The sequence below is a fragment of the Oryctolagus cuniculus genome, chromosome 5, assembly GCF_964237555.1.
Source record: "Oryctolagus cuniculus chromosome 5, mOryCun1.1, whole genome shotgun sequence".
Classification (NCBI taxonomy): Eukaryota; Metazoa; Chordata; class Mammalia; order Lagomorpha; family Leporidae; genus Oryctolagus; species Oryctolagus cuniculus.
This window is the reverse complement of record NC_091436.1, coordinates 61720151-61738360: the sequence shown is the minus strand read 5'-3', so window position 1 is coordinate 61738360 and position 18210 is coordinate 61720151. Positions and strand designations below refer to the sequence as shown.

The 18210-nt window shown below is 40.8% G+C and overlaps 1 protein-coding gene across 3 annotated transcripts in view; it reads left to right on the top strand.

Moving 5' to 3' along the window:
- FIG4 (FIG4 phosphoinositide 5-phosphatase) overlaps nt 1–18210 on the top strand; it is a 125899-nt gene that overhangs the window by 20801 nt on the left and 86888 nt on the right. For 2 of the 3 annotated variants that reach the window (XM_002714901.5, XM_051854439.2), the window contains exons 3-4: nt 983–1106; nt 11507–11663. In XM_002714901.5, coding sequence (XP_002714947.2) covers nt 983–1106; nt 11507–11663 — 281 coding nt within the window. Of the gene's footprint in view, nt 1–982; nt 1107–10443; nt 10531–11506; nt 11664–18210 lie in introns of those variants that run through there. The other variant, XM_070073704.1, reaches the window with a different exon arrangement.

Here is an 18210-nt window from a genome sequence, read left to right as displayed (position 1 = left end):
TTTGCAAATGGGAGAACATAACTTACTTTTTGTATTGAAGTTGCTGTCTGAGAATATTTTTGAATCCATGTGGATTCCTGGTTGATTCCTGAAGCATATTAGTAGCTACATTGTGGGACCCATTTCCATTAAGCTCTTTGCCAAAATATTTTCTGTGGTATAATAATTTCTTTTAAAGATGTTTTTACTTGAAAGAGTGGTAGGGACAGAGAGAAAGGGGGAGAGACAGAGATAGAGAGCTCCTTTGTCCACTGGTTCATTTCCCTGATGGGCACAATGCCTGGGTCCGGGCTCGGCTAAAGCCAAGGAGCTAAGAACTCCATCCAGTCTCTTACATGGATGACAGGGACCCAAGCACTTGGGCCATCTTTTGCTGCCTTCCCAGGTGCATTAGTAGGGAGCTAGACTGGAAGTGAAATGGCATGAATTTGAACTGGTGCTCCAGTATGAGATGCCGGTATCACGAATGGTGTCTAAACTCACTGCACCACAGTGCTGGTCCCTGTGCTGTAATAATTTAAGATAAATTCTTTATTGTGACTTCCTGCATTACTGAGTGTCCGTACCCCTGCCACCTGCCTGGGAGTTCCTATTAATAGAGTGCAGTGGTTCTTGGATGTATTTGGAGTTGGGAGTAGTTGATCAAGGAGCCCTGTGAGAAGCTAAGACAAGCAATGGGCCTTCTCATAAAAATGCACAAATAGCCAAAACCTTATATACAATTTTAGAGGATTCACAAACTTCTTGAAAGTTTTCTACAGATCTCTTAAGTCCCTGAATGTCTGGTTCAGAGTATAAGGTTTTGGCACAATGCTTAAGTATAGCAGAAAAAGTGATCTAATAATGAAAGAACTTGTTGGCTTTTTAAAACCGTAGCTGAGCCACACGTTATCACATACTTCTCTGTGAAGCTAATGGTTCTGGTGGGCTTTCCGGGGGTAAGTCATAAATAATCATAAATAATCACTGTGCTTCTGTTCAGCACGTGTATACTCAGCAGGAAGTGAGGGAGCTTCTTGGCCGCCTGGACCTGGGCAACAGAACGAAGATGGGACAGAAAGGATCCTCCGGGTTGTTTCGTGCCGTCTCGGCTTTTGGTGTTGTGGGTAAGAAGCATGCGACCTCTTACTGCATTCTTTTGTTTTCTTTCTCTTTTTCTGCATAGAACAAGTGAAGAGAGTTTTCAGGCTATCTAGCTTTGTACTTAAACCCATCATCTGTGGGCTTTGGTTGTTTGACACTTCATTATTCACCAATCGGATATTGAACAGCATTCATATAGTATCTGCTTTTGTGCTCAGCACTGCTTAGTTTTATATAGAATACAAACAAATATACACAGAGTTTCTTGCCTTTGAAGATTCTGCTGTGTGGCTTGCTGTGGAATGAAAAAGTAAAAACTGGGGACAGGCATTGTGGCGCAGTGGGTTAATGCCTCTGCTCACGACACCTGCATCCCATATCTGAGTGCCTGGTTGGAGTCCTGGCTACTCTGCCTCCCATCCAGCAGGAATATTAGTTTTCCTGGGAAGGCAGCAGATAATGGCTCAAGTGTTTGGGTCCCTGCCACCCATGTGGGAGACCAGGGTAGAGTTCCTGGCTCCTGGCTTTGGCCTGGCACAGAACTAGCTGTTAAAAGCATTTGGGGAGTGAACCAGTAGATAGAAGATTCTCTCTGTCTCTCTCTTTCTCTCTCTCCTTCTCTTTCTGTCTCTCCTTCTCTTTCTATCTCTCTGCCTTTCACATACATAAACCTTGAAAAAAACCTATAGGTTAGCTGGCATTGTAAACATTTGCCCTGTCATTCATTGGTTGGAATGACAGATGCAGTAAGATGAGCTTTAAAACAATTTCTCCTAAGGACAGCTCACAGCTGTGAGGTATCACAACCTCCTTCCCCTGGGTGTCTGCTGTGTTCTGTCTCACTGGGAAGCTTTGTTCTTGAAAATCACAGGCAGGCAGAAACTTTGCTGCTTGACATTGTTATCAGTAAAATAAAGCATCTTATTCTTCCTGGGCAATGTAAGTCATTTTGACACAAAGAAGCAGCTTCAATGTACAATTCTAGTGCAGAGGCTCAAGTGAGAAGTTTCTGGAAACACAATATTCAGTAATTGTGCTAACTTTGTCCTGTTTTCAATGTTAAACAGGACCCTGGGTCTGCTTCCTTGTCCATACTCGATAGTGGTCTCTTTAAGTACTGCTTTGCTTTGGTCTGAGCCCCTTCATCTAAGTTTTACCTGAGCTTCTCCTGACCTGGAGTGCTCTACATACTCCCTAACTGTGGTGAGATGCTCTGCCTCACTTGCTGGGGGCAGAAAGCCTGTCTTTCCTCTGTTATGGGTTTGGCTCTGATTGCTGTGGACAGAGGACAAAAACCAGTGCTCAGGGAGCAACTGGAAAATTATAATTAAGAGCCAAGCCCTACTGTTCAGTGATGCTGGAAGGTACGATTGAGTTTTAGGATCCTGGCTTTAGCCTGGCCCTCCACAGCTGTTGCAGCCATTTCGCTGTGAGCTTGTAAATGGAAGATCTCTCTCTCTCTCTACCCCCAAGTGTATGCCTGTGCCTTTCAAATAATAAGTAAATAAGTAAAAAATTAAAAACTACTGTGATAACATTAGTAAAATTAATACTTGAAAACTTTTTTAAAAAGTTAGTTTACTTGGACCTGGAATGGTCAGGAAAGATTGCATGGAGTAGATGAGACTCAAGCTGGAGTCTGAAGGAGGAGTAAGGTATAGACCAAGGCGGACAAGAAGGGAGGGATCTCCAACAGCAGAGGCATAAGCATGAAGATGCCCCCAGGTGCTGGAAGGTTGAGCAGCAGGGGGGGAAAGCTAGATTTCTTGGGGACTTGGAAGCCAAAGCACAGCATCTCTGCTACCATTGCCTTATTTGAGTCTGTTTATTTTTTCTTTTTTTAAACACTTATGAATTTACCCCTGTGCTTCTTTTATTATTTTATACATGTGTACATTCATACAAATCTGTTTCTCTTTTTTTTGCAGGTTTATTTTTTTAAAGACTCATTTATTTGAAGTACAGAGTGGCAGAGAGGGAGGGAGGTGGGAAGAAGGGTGGGATGAAGAGAGAGATTGAGAGAGAGAGAGAGAGAGAGAGAGATCTTCCAGCCACTGGTTCATTTCCCAGGTGTACACAGGCACTTCATTCGGCTCTCCCACATAAGGGACAGAAGCCCAGGTACTTGGGTCATCATATGCTGACAGCTGCATCAAGATGAAGTTGGATTAGAAGTGGAGGAGCCGGGCTGTAGGTGTCCCAAGCAGGAGTTTAACTTGCTGTGCCATACGCCTGTTCCATCTCTGTGCTTCTTAATCCCACTGCATTGTGTATAGCTGTTAACCAAGGTAGTATGAATGTGACAATGCTGTAAGTTTTCTAATTCTCATGTTAGGTTTTCTGATTCAGATTTCCTATTTTGTGACTGTGTTTGTTGGAACTTTGATTCTATTCTGCCGTATTTGGAATTTTTCTCAGAGTGCTCTCATGGCCATTCATGTGGCACCCATTTAGGCCCATGTCGTGTCTCAGGTGACTGCCTGATAGGTTTTTTTCCTTGGACCTGGCCCCTTTTATATGCCTTCTGCTTGCCTTTGAGGGTACCTGTTGGTTGGACAAATGTTATAGGCATGTTATGTCTGCATATGTCATCTGAGGTGTGTTCCATAAATTCCACATATGTCTAATTCTACTTTAAGTACTCATTTTAAATTTAAGATAAAGGAAGCTCAAAATAAAGTATGTCTTAACTGTGATAGGCTTTACTCTTACTGCTTTAAATGCTGATACTTTATTATTAACATTTTTTCATGGAAATTTCCTAAGGTATATGTAGTACTGAATTCCTCTTAGCCAAGGTTTATTATTCAAAATTAAAACTTCCTTGATGATTAAGCCATAAGGAAGTGAAGATCAGTTATTGAACTTTGTTTAAAAAATAGCTGCCCTTGGGTGTTCTGGAGTTGTTTTGGGGCTGTTTGACTTTACATTAAGTAGCCTTGAAGACTGTTGTGTTTTTATGGTACTTCTGTCATTTTTCTTATTCTTGACATGATTGCTTTTGGCAATATTTCTTGCCTCTCTTTTTTTTTTTTTTTTTAAGATTTACTTATTTTGAAAGTCAGAGCTACAGAGAAAGAGGGTGAGAGAGGGCTTCCATATACTCTCCATTCTCCAGATGGTAGCAATGGCCAGTGTTGAGCCAGGCCAAAGCCAGGAGCCAGGTGCTTCTTCTGGGTCTCCCAAATGGGTGGCAGGTACCCAAAAACTTGGGCCATGTTCTGCTGTTTTTCCCAGGTCATTAACAGGGGGGCAGAATTGGAAGTGGAGCAGTTGGGACATGAGCCAGAGCCTATATGGCTTAACCTGCTATGGCACAAAGCTGGCCCCTTTTTAATCTATTGATAAGCAAACTTGAAAGACCAGAAGTTTTATTTGAACCAACTGATAGCCAAGTTTGTAGTAGACATTATTTTACAACCAAGTATTAGTTAACAAACTCTGGTGAGGTCTGAAGTGTCTCCGTGTTTCTCATAAGGTGACATTCTTAAAGGGGACTTCTCTGCTACGCGTCCTACAGGTAGAAACCTCTTGGGTTTGAGACTTCTTGGATGGGAGTCACATAGTCATGCACTGACTGACGTTCATTGTTTTTATGGCTATGCGTTTTATGTATTCTAGTTTAACCATGTAGATACGGTTTAGAATCCCTGACAAATGAACAGAGAATTAATAAAGTCTATGGTTTTCCTGTTACTATCTCATAAACAATAAAGGACACTGAAATCATAAAATACAGAATACTTATCTTTGAGAAATGTGTAGTCAAGTTGTCAGGATAATGCATGTATGACGTGACTATGATTGTCTTCTGTTCTCTACCAACTTTTCCGGCATGCCTCATGTGTGCAGAATGTTTTTGTTGGGATGTTTTAGACTATTATCATGGCTAATTTAATACATACTCTATAAGACTCTAGAGCAACGCTCCACAACTCTGTGTAATGAAGAACCAGGTTTTCTCCCAGTATACTGCAGACCAATACACAAACCTGCTATGCAGCACTTGTTGCAGCTTGTACATGTGTGACTCAGTGCGCAAGTCCAGTAATGCTCAAACCGGCCTGTTTCCTATTCCAGGCAGGTTTATTGATCATACAGTCAGGTGAAGCTGATTCAAATTGCTTCAAAGTTTCTCAACCCTGACTCTCAGCTTGTTTATAGGACTGGAAGCTCATGGGCCAGCACTGGTTCCAAGACCGTATTTGAGTATTAGGTACATGAAAGGCTTTTCTTTGCTAAGATATGGATTGATCCAGTCCTTTGGCTACACTGCCAATTCCTGACCTGCTGCATTGCTATTTGACAGCCAGTGGGACATTTCAGAAAACACTTGATGGGACCATGAGCGCCTGTCCTGGAACCCTTTGACCTGGTCCCAAGTCAGATGAATGAAGCCAATAGCTGCTGGTCTGCAGTCCTGACCCCTCAGATCTCTTTTTTTTTTCTTTTAAAACTTTTAATGTCACATACAACATATTCTAACATAAAATATATATGCATAAGTTAAAAACTGACACGTTACCACATCCAATTTCTTCATTCCTGGGAAAACAGAAAACTTAGGGTTTCAAAGGAAAACCTACCACCTTTAGCTAAACCCTAATTTCCTTCTTAGGTGAAAAGGAGTCTGGCTCTGTGTTAGACTCACCTGTCTACCTGCTAAAGACATGACTTTTGGGGTACAACTTAAAAAAATTACCTGAATTATGACTACACAGAAAATTAAAATTTTCTATTTAGTGATAGCCCAACTGTCACTAAAAACCCTGAATTTCAGGAAATAAGCATGGCTCAAATTTCAAACAGATAATCATAATGATCGTGTAGGTCAACCACCACTGCAGAACCATCGCTGCTCAAGCTGATGCAGTCGTCCACCAGTGACCTCATCACGTCTTCATTAGGGCAGATGCAGTACAGTTTGGGATAAGCCATGATTCTTTGCAGGGGCACAAAGAACTTCCTTCCCGCCACAAAGGGTTTGGGAGAATTCTCTATCCTGGCTTTCTCCACGTCGATGAAGGCCAGCCCGAAGGAGGGGAAGTTGCTGTTGTTCTCGGGTGGCTGTATCCCCAACAACCCCTCCCCCTCTCTCAGCCTTCGCAGATGCTTCAGCCGCAGCTCTCCACCTGTCGGGACACTTCATTCACTAGGACAAGTCTGAGAAACTCTCCTGCTGTAGACTTGGGTAGGACGCTGTGAAAACAGCTTTGTACACATGCTCGTCGTGCCTTTTCAATACATAGCCCTCAAGTCTGCGTCTTCCCTGCCCGTGTCGGCTGTCAGAGGACACTCTTTTGAGCTACTAGTACATAGGAGAAGTGTCGTTGTAGCAGACTGAGCTGTTATTTAAAGCAACACCTTTGGGGCCGGCACTATGGTGCAGCGGGTTAATGCCCTGACCTGAAGCGCCGGCATCCCATATGGGCGCCGGTTCAAGACTCAGCTGCTCCACTTCCAATCCAGCTCTCTGCTGTGGCTGGGGAAAGCAGTGGAAGATGACTCAAGTGCTTGGGCGCCTGCACCCACGTGGGAGACCCTGAAGAGGCTCCTGGCTTCGGTTTGGCACAGTTCTGGCTATTGGGACCAATTGGAGAGTGGACCATTGGATGGAGACCTCTCTCTCTCTGCCTCTCCTCTGTGTGGCTCTGACTTTAGAATAAATAAATGAATCTTTAAAAAAAATTAAAAAAAGATTTTAAAAAAAGCTAAAACAACACCCTTAAAGATAGCTTGAAGACCCAGTGTAGTGACATCAACAAGTCTGGGCTCTAGAATTTGATGTTAGAGGTGTCACTTTGGTTCCAGAAAGCTCCGATGTACAAAGCCCCTGTGATTTCATTTACAGTGTGCCATAAGCATTTGAGCTCGAAGAAAAGAGTCTCTTTTGTGCATTGTATTTACTTTCTCACAAGTTATGAAAGGAAATATAGAACGATACAAATAGACTGGCTCTAATAACATAACATTAAAATTCAATTGGAAGGCAGGTTGAGAGCAATTACTACAGAGAATTTTGTTTAAAAATATATAGCAAGAATAAAAGGAACGCTAATTTATTTTGGAAATGTTTATTACTTAAACACAATTGGATTCTCTCTTAGAGATTTTTTTTTTTAATAATGCTTCCAAGAGCCTTACTTTTGTAAGTTTTATCTTTCTAAAAGAACAACTACTTCTTAACTTGCCTTTTATGAGCTTGTCTTCAGCTTTTTCCCCTCGCTTCTCACTTCTGTGTCCTTTGGCTTTAATAAGGGAGTGCTTGGCTTGTCTCCAAGAGGAAAATAAGCATAAATGAACTTTTTTTTTTTAAAGCACTTTGGGCTTTGTAGATCTCTAAAATACAAGTATTTGTTTTTGTTTTACTCGTATTTTTTTTCTCAGTCACATGGCTCATAAAGTCCTCAAGACATCTTTCCATTATAGATTTCAACTCATTTATGTTAATGTATTCAATTAGTAGTTGTTTTTTTTTTTTTGTCGTTGTTATTGGCTGAGAACAAGAAGACATAGTCCATTGATATTTGCCAATTCTAGACCACAAATCCACAGCACAGGATCCTAGGTTTTATAGAGTGTGTGTGTGTGTGTGTGTGCATGCGCGTGTGGAGAGAGAAAGAGGGGGAGAGCAAGAACAAGCATGTGCAAACACTTATGTGTGAGAAATTTGTTTTGAAAATAGTTGTGCTAGATTTGAGATTCTTGGTTGACAATTTTTTCTTTCAATACTTGGAATATGTCACCTTAGTGCCTCTGGCCTCCATTGCTTCTGTAGAGAAGTCAGCAGTATGTGACTGTGCACTTGTTCCGTGAGTGACCTGGAGTGGAGGCTGCTGGGCCCAGCATCCTCCCTCTGTCCTGCCTGGGGGCAGAGCCTCCGCTCTGCAAGTAGAGCTAGGTAGAAGATGGGAGGCCAAGCCTCAGCCACACTTGACTGGAATAGAGCTTCTGCAACAGCTGGAGGGGATGAGAAATGCAGGCGGCCTGCCCCTCATGAGCAGAAACCTGTGGTCCTAGACTGGGAACTGGGGAGAGGAAGGAGCCCTGTTTTAGTGGCTGCTCCTGCCTGGAGTACCCAGCCTGTCACAATGGCTGGCAGGGAAGCAGACCATGATTCATATGCCACAAACCTGCTGTTCTTAGCAAGATCTACTGGATTTTTTTTTTTAACTAAATATTTCCCTACTTGCAGTATACTCTTAGGACAATTTCCAGAAATGTTCAATGTTAGGTTTGCTTTTTTAATTTTCACCAGTTATGCTGTTTCACTGGGGAAAGGGTCTGATGAGCTTCTCATATTGCCTTTTCAGAAGTACTCTCCTCCTACCCACCACCAAAGTAGTTTTAACTCCCAAAGCAAAAGTTTGGGAGGCAGAAAGTTTTTGATAAAGACTGTTATGGTGGGGTCGGCGTTGTGGCGGGGTAGATAAAGCCACCACCTGCAGTGCTGGCATCCCATACTGGCACTGGTTTGAGTCCCCACTGTTCTACTTCTGATCCAGCTCTCTGCTGTAGCCTGGGAATGCAGTAGAAGATGGCCCAAGTCCTTGGGCTCCTGCACCTGCATGGGAGACCTGCAAGAAATTCCTGGCTCCTGGCTTTGGATCTGCTCAGCTCTGACATTGCAGCCATTGGGGTGTGATCTTTCTCTCTGTGTCTTCTCTGCCTGTAGCTCTGCCTCTCAAATAAATAAATAAACTTTAAAAAAAAAAAGACTTTATGGTAACTAGTGTGTTGCTGAGAATTTTATGCTACTGAACATCAACACATTTGAGTCTTTTTTAAAGCTTTTATTTATTTGAAAGAGCTAGAGAGAGCAAGAGCGAGAGCGAGAGCGAGAGCGAGAGAATCTTCCATCTGCTGGTTCACTCCCCAAATGGCCACAATGCCTAGGGCTGAGCCAGGCCAAAGCCAGGAACCAAGAGCTTCACCCAGGTGTCCCACATGGCTACAGGGGCCCAAGCACTTGGGTTATCTTATGCTGCTTTTCTCAGTTCATTAGCAGGGAGCTGGATCAGAAGTGGAACAGCTGGGAAATGAGCCAGTGCCCATGTGGGATGCCAGTGTTACAACATTTCCCAAAATAGCTTCCTCTGAATGTTTATCCATTAATAAGTGTGTGTAGTAGGGGGGCCGGGAGACTCACGGTCAAATGATTCTAGAAAGGCACTTAGTCTGTTCCCCATCAGGATTCACAGTACTATAAGGTTCTGAGATTTTATCTGTTTTTTTTTTTTTTTTTTTTTTTTTCCTTTTTAGTCCAGTGTTTCTCTCATTTGCTCACAGGTAGTCCTCCCCTCACCTCCACCTCTGGAATCTGTTAACTTGTGTTTCATGGGTAACACATTTAGGAAAATGCTACCATAGATATTTAAATTTCATGTTCAAATGGAATTAGACCATCATTCAGCTGTGTGCCTTGCCTGAATCCTTTTAGTTTGCAGAGAGCGGCATTTCTTGATTGGACTTTGACATCTGAAACAGCCTTGTGCAATAAATGTACGCTCGATACTGCTGGAGAATTCTCCTTAAACACACACCCTGTTAGGAGGTCTCAGGCCAGGCTTACCTCTCAGTTCTTAGAACTGGAGTAGCTTTTCCAAGTAACTGACTTGGATTTTGATTTCAGCTATTGTTTATGGAGTAATTGGATGCATGGTCGTTCCTCTTTGCTTTATCTATTAGGAAATGCAGAGGCAGATGTGGGGAATAGTACACAGGGCCTTAAGATGCCTTCTTACGTGTTGCCTCCACTTCTTGGCTTCATTTTACTTTTTTAACATTGTTTTCCTATACTATAATTTCTTCCCTCTTCATCAGTTGTGTGTGTGTGTGTGTGTGTTTGTGTGTATGTATGTATGTGTATGTGAATATATTTAATTTTGATAAAAGCACATAACATAAAATTTACCATGTTAATCATTTTTAAGTGTTTAGTGCAACAGTGTTAACTATATGTACCTCAGTGTGCAACAGATCTCTAGGAATTTTCCATATTTGTAAAACCAAGCCTGTCTCTGTCTATCAAACATTACCTCTCCTTAATCTCGTACAGATATCTTCAAAAAGCTCGTGAAAAAACTATGCACGGTTTTCAAAAAGCTTTTGTACCAAAACAAACATATTTTATTATTATTACTATTTTGAACCATGTAAGTATGCTTCAGGTAGAGTTATAGACAGTGAGAGAGAGACAGAGACAAAGGTCTTCCTTCCATTGGTTCACTCCCCAAATGGCCACTACGGGCGGCGCTGTGCCGATCCCAAGCCAGGAGCCAGGAGCCTCTTCCTGGTCTCCCATGCAGGTGCAGGGGCCCAAGGACTTGGGCCATCCTCCACTGCCCTCCCGGGCCACAGCAGAGAACTGGACTGGAAGAGGAGCAACCGGGACTAGAACCCTGCACCCATATGGAATGCCGGCACCGCAGACAGAGGATTAACCAAGTGAGCCACGGCCCCAATAAACATATATTTTAAAAAATCTTTATTTGACAGACAGAGAATGAGGGCTCCCATCTCTAATTCACTCCCCAAATGCCTGTAGTGGCTGTCAGTGGGCCAGGCTGAAGCCAGGAAATGGGAATTTATCTGAGTCTCCCACAGGGGTGGCAGGAATCCAGCTACTTTCACCTGTCACCTGTCACCTGCTGTCCCCTAGGATCTGCATTACCAGGAAATTGGAGTCAGCAGTAGAGCCAGCTATTGAACTCAGGCTCTGATATGAAATACAAGTGTCTGAACCACTAGGTTAAATGTTTGTCCTCCTATCTCCAACCTTTAAAAGATTTAATTAATTAATTAATCTGGCACAGAGACAGATAGACAGAAAGGGAGAGCAAGCTCCCATTCATTAGTTCACTCCCTCAAATGCAATGTCCAGCACTGAGCTGGGCAGAAACTGAGAGCCAGGAATTCAATCCGGGTCTCCCATAGTGGGAGTCAGGAACCCAAATACTTGAACCATCAGAGCTGCCTTCTAGGGCTACATTGGCAGGAAGGAGTCTGGAGCCAGAGCTAGGTGTGAAACCCAGATACTCGGATGTGGGATATGGCCAGCTTAACTGGTGTCTTAACCACTAGGCTAAACACCCACCCCAATAAACTTAGCTTTTAATTTCATTTTCACATGAACCTTTGACGTACCCTATGTATATACTTGCTTAAGGTTCCTCAGTTGTATTTGGAATGGGACTAAAAGGAATGACTAAATAAAGTTGTTTAGGGTTATGTTTTTTTGGTGAGATAAATGTTAGTAAAATGGTGTTTCTAGAGAATAATTCTAACACAACTTAAAATTTAAATGGCCATAAATTAAAAAACTAGTGAAGTAGGAAATGGGTAAAAAATCTTTGGCATTTAAAATTTGTATCCAAATGTACTAATAAGTTTATAAAACTTTGTCTTTCTTTTTGTTGTCCAGGGTTTGTCAGGTTTTTAGAAGGCTACTATATTGTGTTAATAACTAAACGGAGGAAGATGGCAGATATTGGAGGTCATGCAATATATAAGATTGAAGATACAAATATGATCTATATACCCAATGATTCTGTACGGGTTACTCATCCCGATGAAGCTAGGTACGTACTTGTGGTAACTGCTTGTTTTTAATGTGGTAGGTCGAAATTGTCAGTGTTGTGGGACAAGGTCACGTGCTGACTCAGAAGTCAACAACCTTTGCTCCAGGGCTTTTACAGACCCCCATCGTAATAGCTGAGTCAGGTAAGGAACAACAGTGGCTAGTAAACCATTAGTGAGGGGTGGGTATTTAACCTGACAGTTGAGACGCCTCTGTCCTACACTGGTGTACCTCAGTTAGATTCCTGGCTGCTGACTCCAGCTTCTCGTTAATGCAGACTCTGGAAGACAGTGGTAATGGCTCAACTAATTGGGTCCCTGCCACCCACATGGAAGATCTGAGTAGATTTCCCAGCTACCAGCTTTGGCCCTGGCCCAGTCCTGGCTATTGAGGACATCTGGGGAGTGAACCAGTGGCTGGGAGCACCTGCTCTCTGTCTCTATGTTTTTATCTCTGCTTCTCAGATAAATAAATATTAATTAAATGTGCAAAAAAACCTCAAATTATGTGAGAGGTTATTGAAGAACAGAATATTCACATGTATTAATGTATGAAACTCTATTGAACTCTTTAATATTTACAAAGGAAAAAGTATTTTTATAATAAAAAGAAAAGCAAACATACTTAAATGATCAACCTTGTCACTAATAATGATACAAAACTGACATTATTTGCTTCTTGACATGAAGCAGTGATCTTAGTTTTCTTACTAAAAATAATTAACTTGAATCTAAGTATGAGGAAATAATCAGGCAAATTGGTATTGTAGGACTTTTTTGCAGGACAGCTGACTTGAATTCTTTATTTTAATATTATTTATTTGAAAGTCAGAGTTACAGAGAGAGAGGGAGAGACTCAGACAGAGAGCTCTTCCATCTGCTGGTTCACTCCCCAGATGGTTGCAATGACCAGGTCTGGGCCAGGCCGAAGCCAGGAGCATCATCTGGGTCTCCCATGTAGGTGGCGGGGGCCCAAACCCTTGGGCCATGTTCCACTGTTTTTCCTAGGCTATTAGCAGGGGGTTGGATCAGAAGTGTAGCAGCTGGAATATGAACTGGGGCCCATGTGGGATGCTGGTGTCTCAGGCAGTGGCCTTACCAGCTATCCCATATCAGGCCCACACCTGAACTCCTAAGAAAATCTAAGAGTCATCAAAAACAGGGAGCAGCTTTTAGATTTAGATTTAGATTTAGGAGCAGATATGATTAATAAAACATGGAAATTTCTGTTGAATCCTCGGTTAAAATGTGTGCGCGTGCACACACACAGTTGTAAGACACTTTTGGGGACAGTTTGTATATGAACTGGATTCTAACAATATTGAATCAATACTAAATTTGGGGTATAATAATAGTATTGTAGTCACTTAGGAGGTTGTCCTTGTTCGTAATAGATAGCTACATGCCAAAATATTTGTGAATATATTTGTGAATAGTTTGTGAATATTGGTAAAGTGATATCTGATACTTATTGTCAGATGATTGAGAAAAATAAAATGTGTATTTAAAGAGAAAAATGTATGTGTATGTTTTAAGAGCTTTTACAGTGAATTTAGAGGAAGGACATACTGTCTGGTGTTTATTATACAGTTTTTTTTGGTTGCAATTTTTCTGTTGATCTGAAATCTTCCAAAAGTTGGGGGGGCGGTTATTGGAGCTTTGAGAATGTGGAAGGAAAAATTATTAAAACTGGTAAATTTAAAATTATAAATGTTCAATTTATTTAATGTCTTAATGCTTAAAATCAAACATAGGTGTACTTATAAGTTTTTATAGTACGTAATGATTTCGATTTTAACTGTGCTCTATACTTGTATGGTGTTTTCCGATACATGAGCCACAATTTAAAAGTGAGTGGGTCTTGTGGTTGAGACTTTCTTAGATAGTGGCTTTCTGGACCTTTGTGACTTTGTCCCTGATGGCGATTTGGAAGATAGTTGTTGAATAATTTGTTCCAGGTTAGGATAAATACAATTGACCAGATAAAGTAAACATTTGTCTTGTACTAACTAAGCCACTGGGGGAAAATACCCCAAATGGCTCGCAGGAAGACATCAATTAAAGGTGAATCAGACCAGCTTTTACAAATCCAAGGGATGGGAAAAAGTTGAAGAGGTTTGTATTATTCACAAATTCTGCCCTTAGGATCCTTTAGCTGAGAATAGTAAAGCCAGTTGTGTTGTGCTATGTGGTGATCTGAATGACTTCAAGAATGAAATCATATTATGGTTAATACGGTGTACTAAATGGAAGTTATCCAAAATAAGATACAATTATATTAATAGTTTGTTATAGGTGGACTAAAATAATATTACTAGATAGAAAAATACTTTCAACAGACTTATAAAACTATATAATATAACAATACATTTAAATAAAGATACTTGGTAAAATGTCAAATAATACAATGACAAGTAGAGGTTATCCCTGTGATGCAGGATTGCATCAACACTAGAAGATTTACTAGAGCATCTTGCCACATAAAAGTATGATCATCTTAATATTTGTAGAAAATATATTTGGCAATAATCAATAGCTATTTGTAGTCAAAAGTCTTAGCAAACTAAGCATCTAAGTGAAATTTCTTAATTGGAGAAATGATACTCATTAAAAACCTACATACAAAATTATTTTAGAAGCTCTTAGCATAGAGTTGGTCCTCTGTATATAAAGTTAAACTAAAAATGAACTATAATGAAAAATGGGATGGGATAGGGAGTAGGAGGTGGGATGGGAGTCGGGGTGGGAGAACAGGTATGGAGGAAAGAACCACTATATTCCTAATGTTGTACCTATGAAAAATGCATTCATTAAATAAAAGCTTAAAAAAAAGAAGTGAAACTTTAAAAGTGTTACCTTTAATTAAAGTAAGGGACAATATACAAGTATTTGCCATCACTCCTAATAGTTGACATTGTATTGAAGGCCCTAGATAATGCAATAAAATATAAAAATAAGTCATAAAGTTTAAAAATAGGCAGACATTCAGTCAGCATGATTTTATACCTGGAAAATCCAAGAATATCTACAAACTCTCAGAACTAGTGGAAGAATTTTTAAAAGTGACTGAAGTAAAGATCAGCACATAAGAACCAGTAAGGTAATTTTACACATTATCAATAAGTTATTGAAAATTTAATGATGATCCCATTCAGAAAACACCAAAGATTATAAAGTACTTGGAAAATAAATATAACAGAAGCCATATAAAATCATAGAGAGAATATTAAAAACATTACTAAAAGACTTTTTAAAAATCCCTGAATGATTGGAAACATGTCCCTTGTTCATGAATGAGAAGATTCAATATCATGAAAATCTCTTTTCTTCAGATTTAATTCACCAACTTAATGTAATTCTAATCTAAATTCCAAGAGAATTTTTAAAAAATGGAACTTGACAGGCTGATTTTAAACTTCATATGGATGGGTGGGTACTTGGTCTGTCAGTTAAGACACCACATGGGACACCTGCCTCCCCTATCACCATGCCTACATTTGAATCCTGACTAAGCTTCCAGTTCTAGCTTCCCGCTCATGTGCACCCTGAGAGGTGGCAGGTGATGGCTCGAATATCTGGTTCCCAGATATTCCATGTGGGAGACCTGGATTGAATTCTTGGCTACTGACCTGGCACACGCCCAACTGCTGCAAGCATTTGAGGAGTAAAGGGAGTACGCGTGTGTGCTAGCACATGCACGCACTCTCTCTCTCCATCTGCCTTTCAAATAAATAAATAAAATTAAAAAAAAAGAGCACCTGAGACTCAGATATACAAGAAACAAATTCATATGAAAAAACAAAAGTCTAAGGATCATCCAGACAGTTTTAAAAAAGAAAAATGAGACAGTATCAGTGCAACCAGACAGTAACATTTATGGTAATTAAGGTAATCAGATAGTAAACTAGAGTAAGATTGCTCTGCTACTGGTAGAGGAACTGACATTGATCAATGAACAGAGTTGAGAAAATCTGGGAAAAGATGTATTTTATGTGGGAAACCGGAATATGATAAAGTAGGAATGACAAATAGTTGGGGGAAAGAGGGAATAAATAATGCTGGTTTTCCATTTGGAAACAAAATTAAATTCTAATCTGTGATAAGAGGCAATTCTAGAAATAGAAAGAAAATTTTAAATAAAAACAATATTTTTATGACCCTCAATGGAGAATATCATCAGAAAAATAAAAAATTATAATCAATGGAAACAATGATATATTTGATGCTATCAAGGTTAAGATATCTTCACAATTAGATTTCAGGAGATAGGCAGCAGTCTGAAGTCAGGTATTTGTAACATATCATAGAATATATGAAGAATTTCTACAGATTAGTGAGTGAAAGATTAGTAGCCCAACTGAAAATGGTTAAGAGTTAGGAACTGGCATTATGGCATAGTAGGCTAAGCCTCCACCTGTGGTGCTGGCATCCTGTATGGGCACAGGTTCGTGTCCCACCTACTCCTCTTCCAATCCAGCTCTTGGCTTATAGCCTGGGAAAGCAGTGAAAGATGGCCCAAGTGCTTGGGCCCCTGCACCCATGTGGGAGACCTGGAAGAAGCTCCTGGCTCCTGGCTTCAGATCTTCCCAGCTTTGGCAGTTGTGGCCATTTGGGGAGTGAACCAGTAGATGGAAGACCTTTCTCTCTGTAATTCTACTTCTCTAATAAATATCTTTAACAAAAAAAAAAGTGACACTAATTCTCTCTCTCTCTCTCTCTCTCTCTCTATATATATATATAGCATTACATTGTGTGATTAGAATATCTGTGTAAGGATGGGTGTTTGACCTAGATGTTAAGATGCTGGTTAAAACGTTCCTGTAAGCCGGCGCCGCGGCTCAATAGGCTAATCCTCCGCCTAGCGGCGCCGGCACACCGGGTTCTAGTCCCGGTCGGGGCGCCGGATTCTGTCCCGGTTGCCCCTCTTCCAGGCCAGCCCTCTGCTGTGGCCAGGGAGTGCAGTGGAGGATGGCCCAGGTGCTTGGGCCCTGCACCCCATGGGAGACCAGGAAAAGCACCTGGCTCCTGGCTCCTGCCATCGGATCAGCGCGGTGCGCCGGCCGCAGCGCGCCGGCCGCGGCGGCCATTGGAGGGTGAACCAACGGCAAAGGAAGACCTTTCTCTCTGTCTCTCTCTCTCACTGTCCACTCTGCCTGTCAAAAAAAAAAAAAAAAAAAAAAAACGTTCCTGTACATATTGGAGTACTGAGGATCAACTTCTGATTCTACCTTCTGACTCCAGCTTCCTGTTTTTATATATATATATATATATATATACACATATATACACACATATATATACATATATACATATATATATGAATATATATAAAAGAGGAACAGCAGAGACAAGATTCTGAGTCTAAAAATGCAGTTTTAAGAGGTACCGTTTCATTCTCATTAGTCAGATTGGGAATAATTAAAATATTTGCTGTCAGCAGCAATGTAGGCAATTAGTTGCACATGATGAGTATAAATGGGCTAGACACTATGAGATGGAGTGATATTATTTTAGCCACTTGGGAGAATTTGACATATTCTGGCAAAATCGAAAAATACGTATTATCTACAGCCCAGTGATTCTATATATATGCATGTGCCCTAGAGAAACTCCTAGACATGTGTCCAAGAAAACATGCATGACTTCCTTGGCAGCACTGAACATATCTGTAGTGGCAGAACCAGGAGGGATCTAATGGTCTCTCAGGAGAGGAATGAGTAAATATGTATCATATGATGACCGAGCATCACTTAAAATGAACAAATTAAGTCCACAGATTTCAGCATAGCTAGATTTCAAAAACTGAGTGAGAAGAGAGTTGTAGGATAATAGTCAAAATTTGAAATGATTTGCATAAATATTTACTTTAAAAATAGTGTCTGCTAATACTAACTGATAGAATAAAAAAGGGAGAGAATGATCCAACGTGGGAAGCAGGATACACAGCACACTCATAGAATGGTAAATGTCCTAAACAGCACTCTGGCCTCAGAATCAGCCCTTAAGGCATTTGGATCTGGCTGAAGAGCCCATGAGAGTATTTTAGGCATGGAAAGCCAAGACACTCTGGCAAACAAAAAAAAGAGGACCTAAATGAAAGATCTCTGCGAGTGAGATCCCAGTAGAAAGAATGGGGCCATCAAAGAAGGAGGTACCTTTCTCTGAAGGGAGGAGAGAACTTCCACTTTGCCTATGACCTTGTCTGAGATTGAAATCGGCGAACTCAAAAGGCTTCCATAGCCTTGGCAACTCATGACAAGAGCCTAGGGAGATTATTGACACCATAAACAAGAGTGTCAACTTCTTAAGTCAACAACAAGAGTCACTGTGTACTTACTCCTCATGTAGGATCTCTGTCCTTAATGTGTTGTCCAATGTGAATTAATGCTATAACTAGTACTCAAACAGTATTTTACACTTTATGTTCAGTGTGAGTGCAAACTGTTGAAATCTTTACTTACTATATACTAAATTGATCCTCTGTATATAAGGATAATTGAAAATGAGTCTTGATGTGAATGGAATGGGAGAGGGAGTGGGAGATGGGAG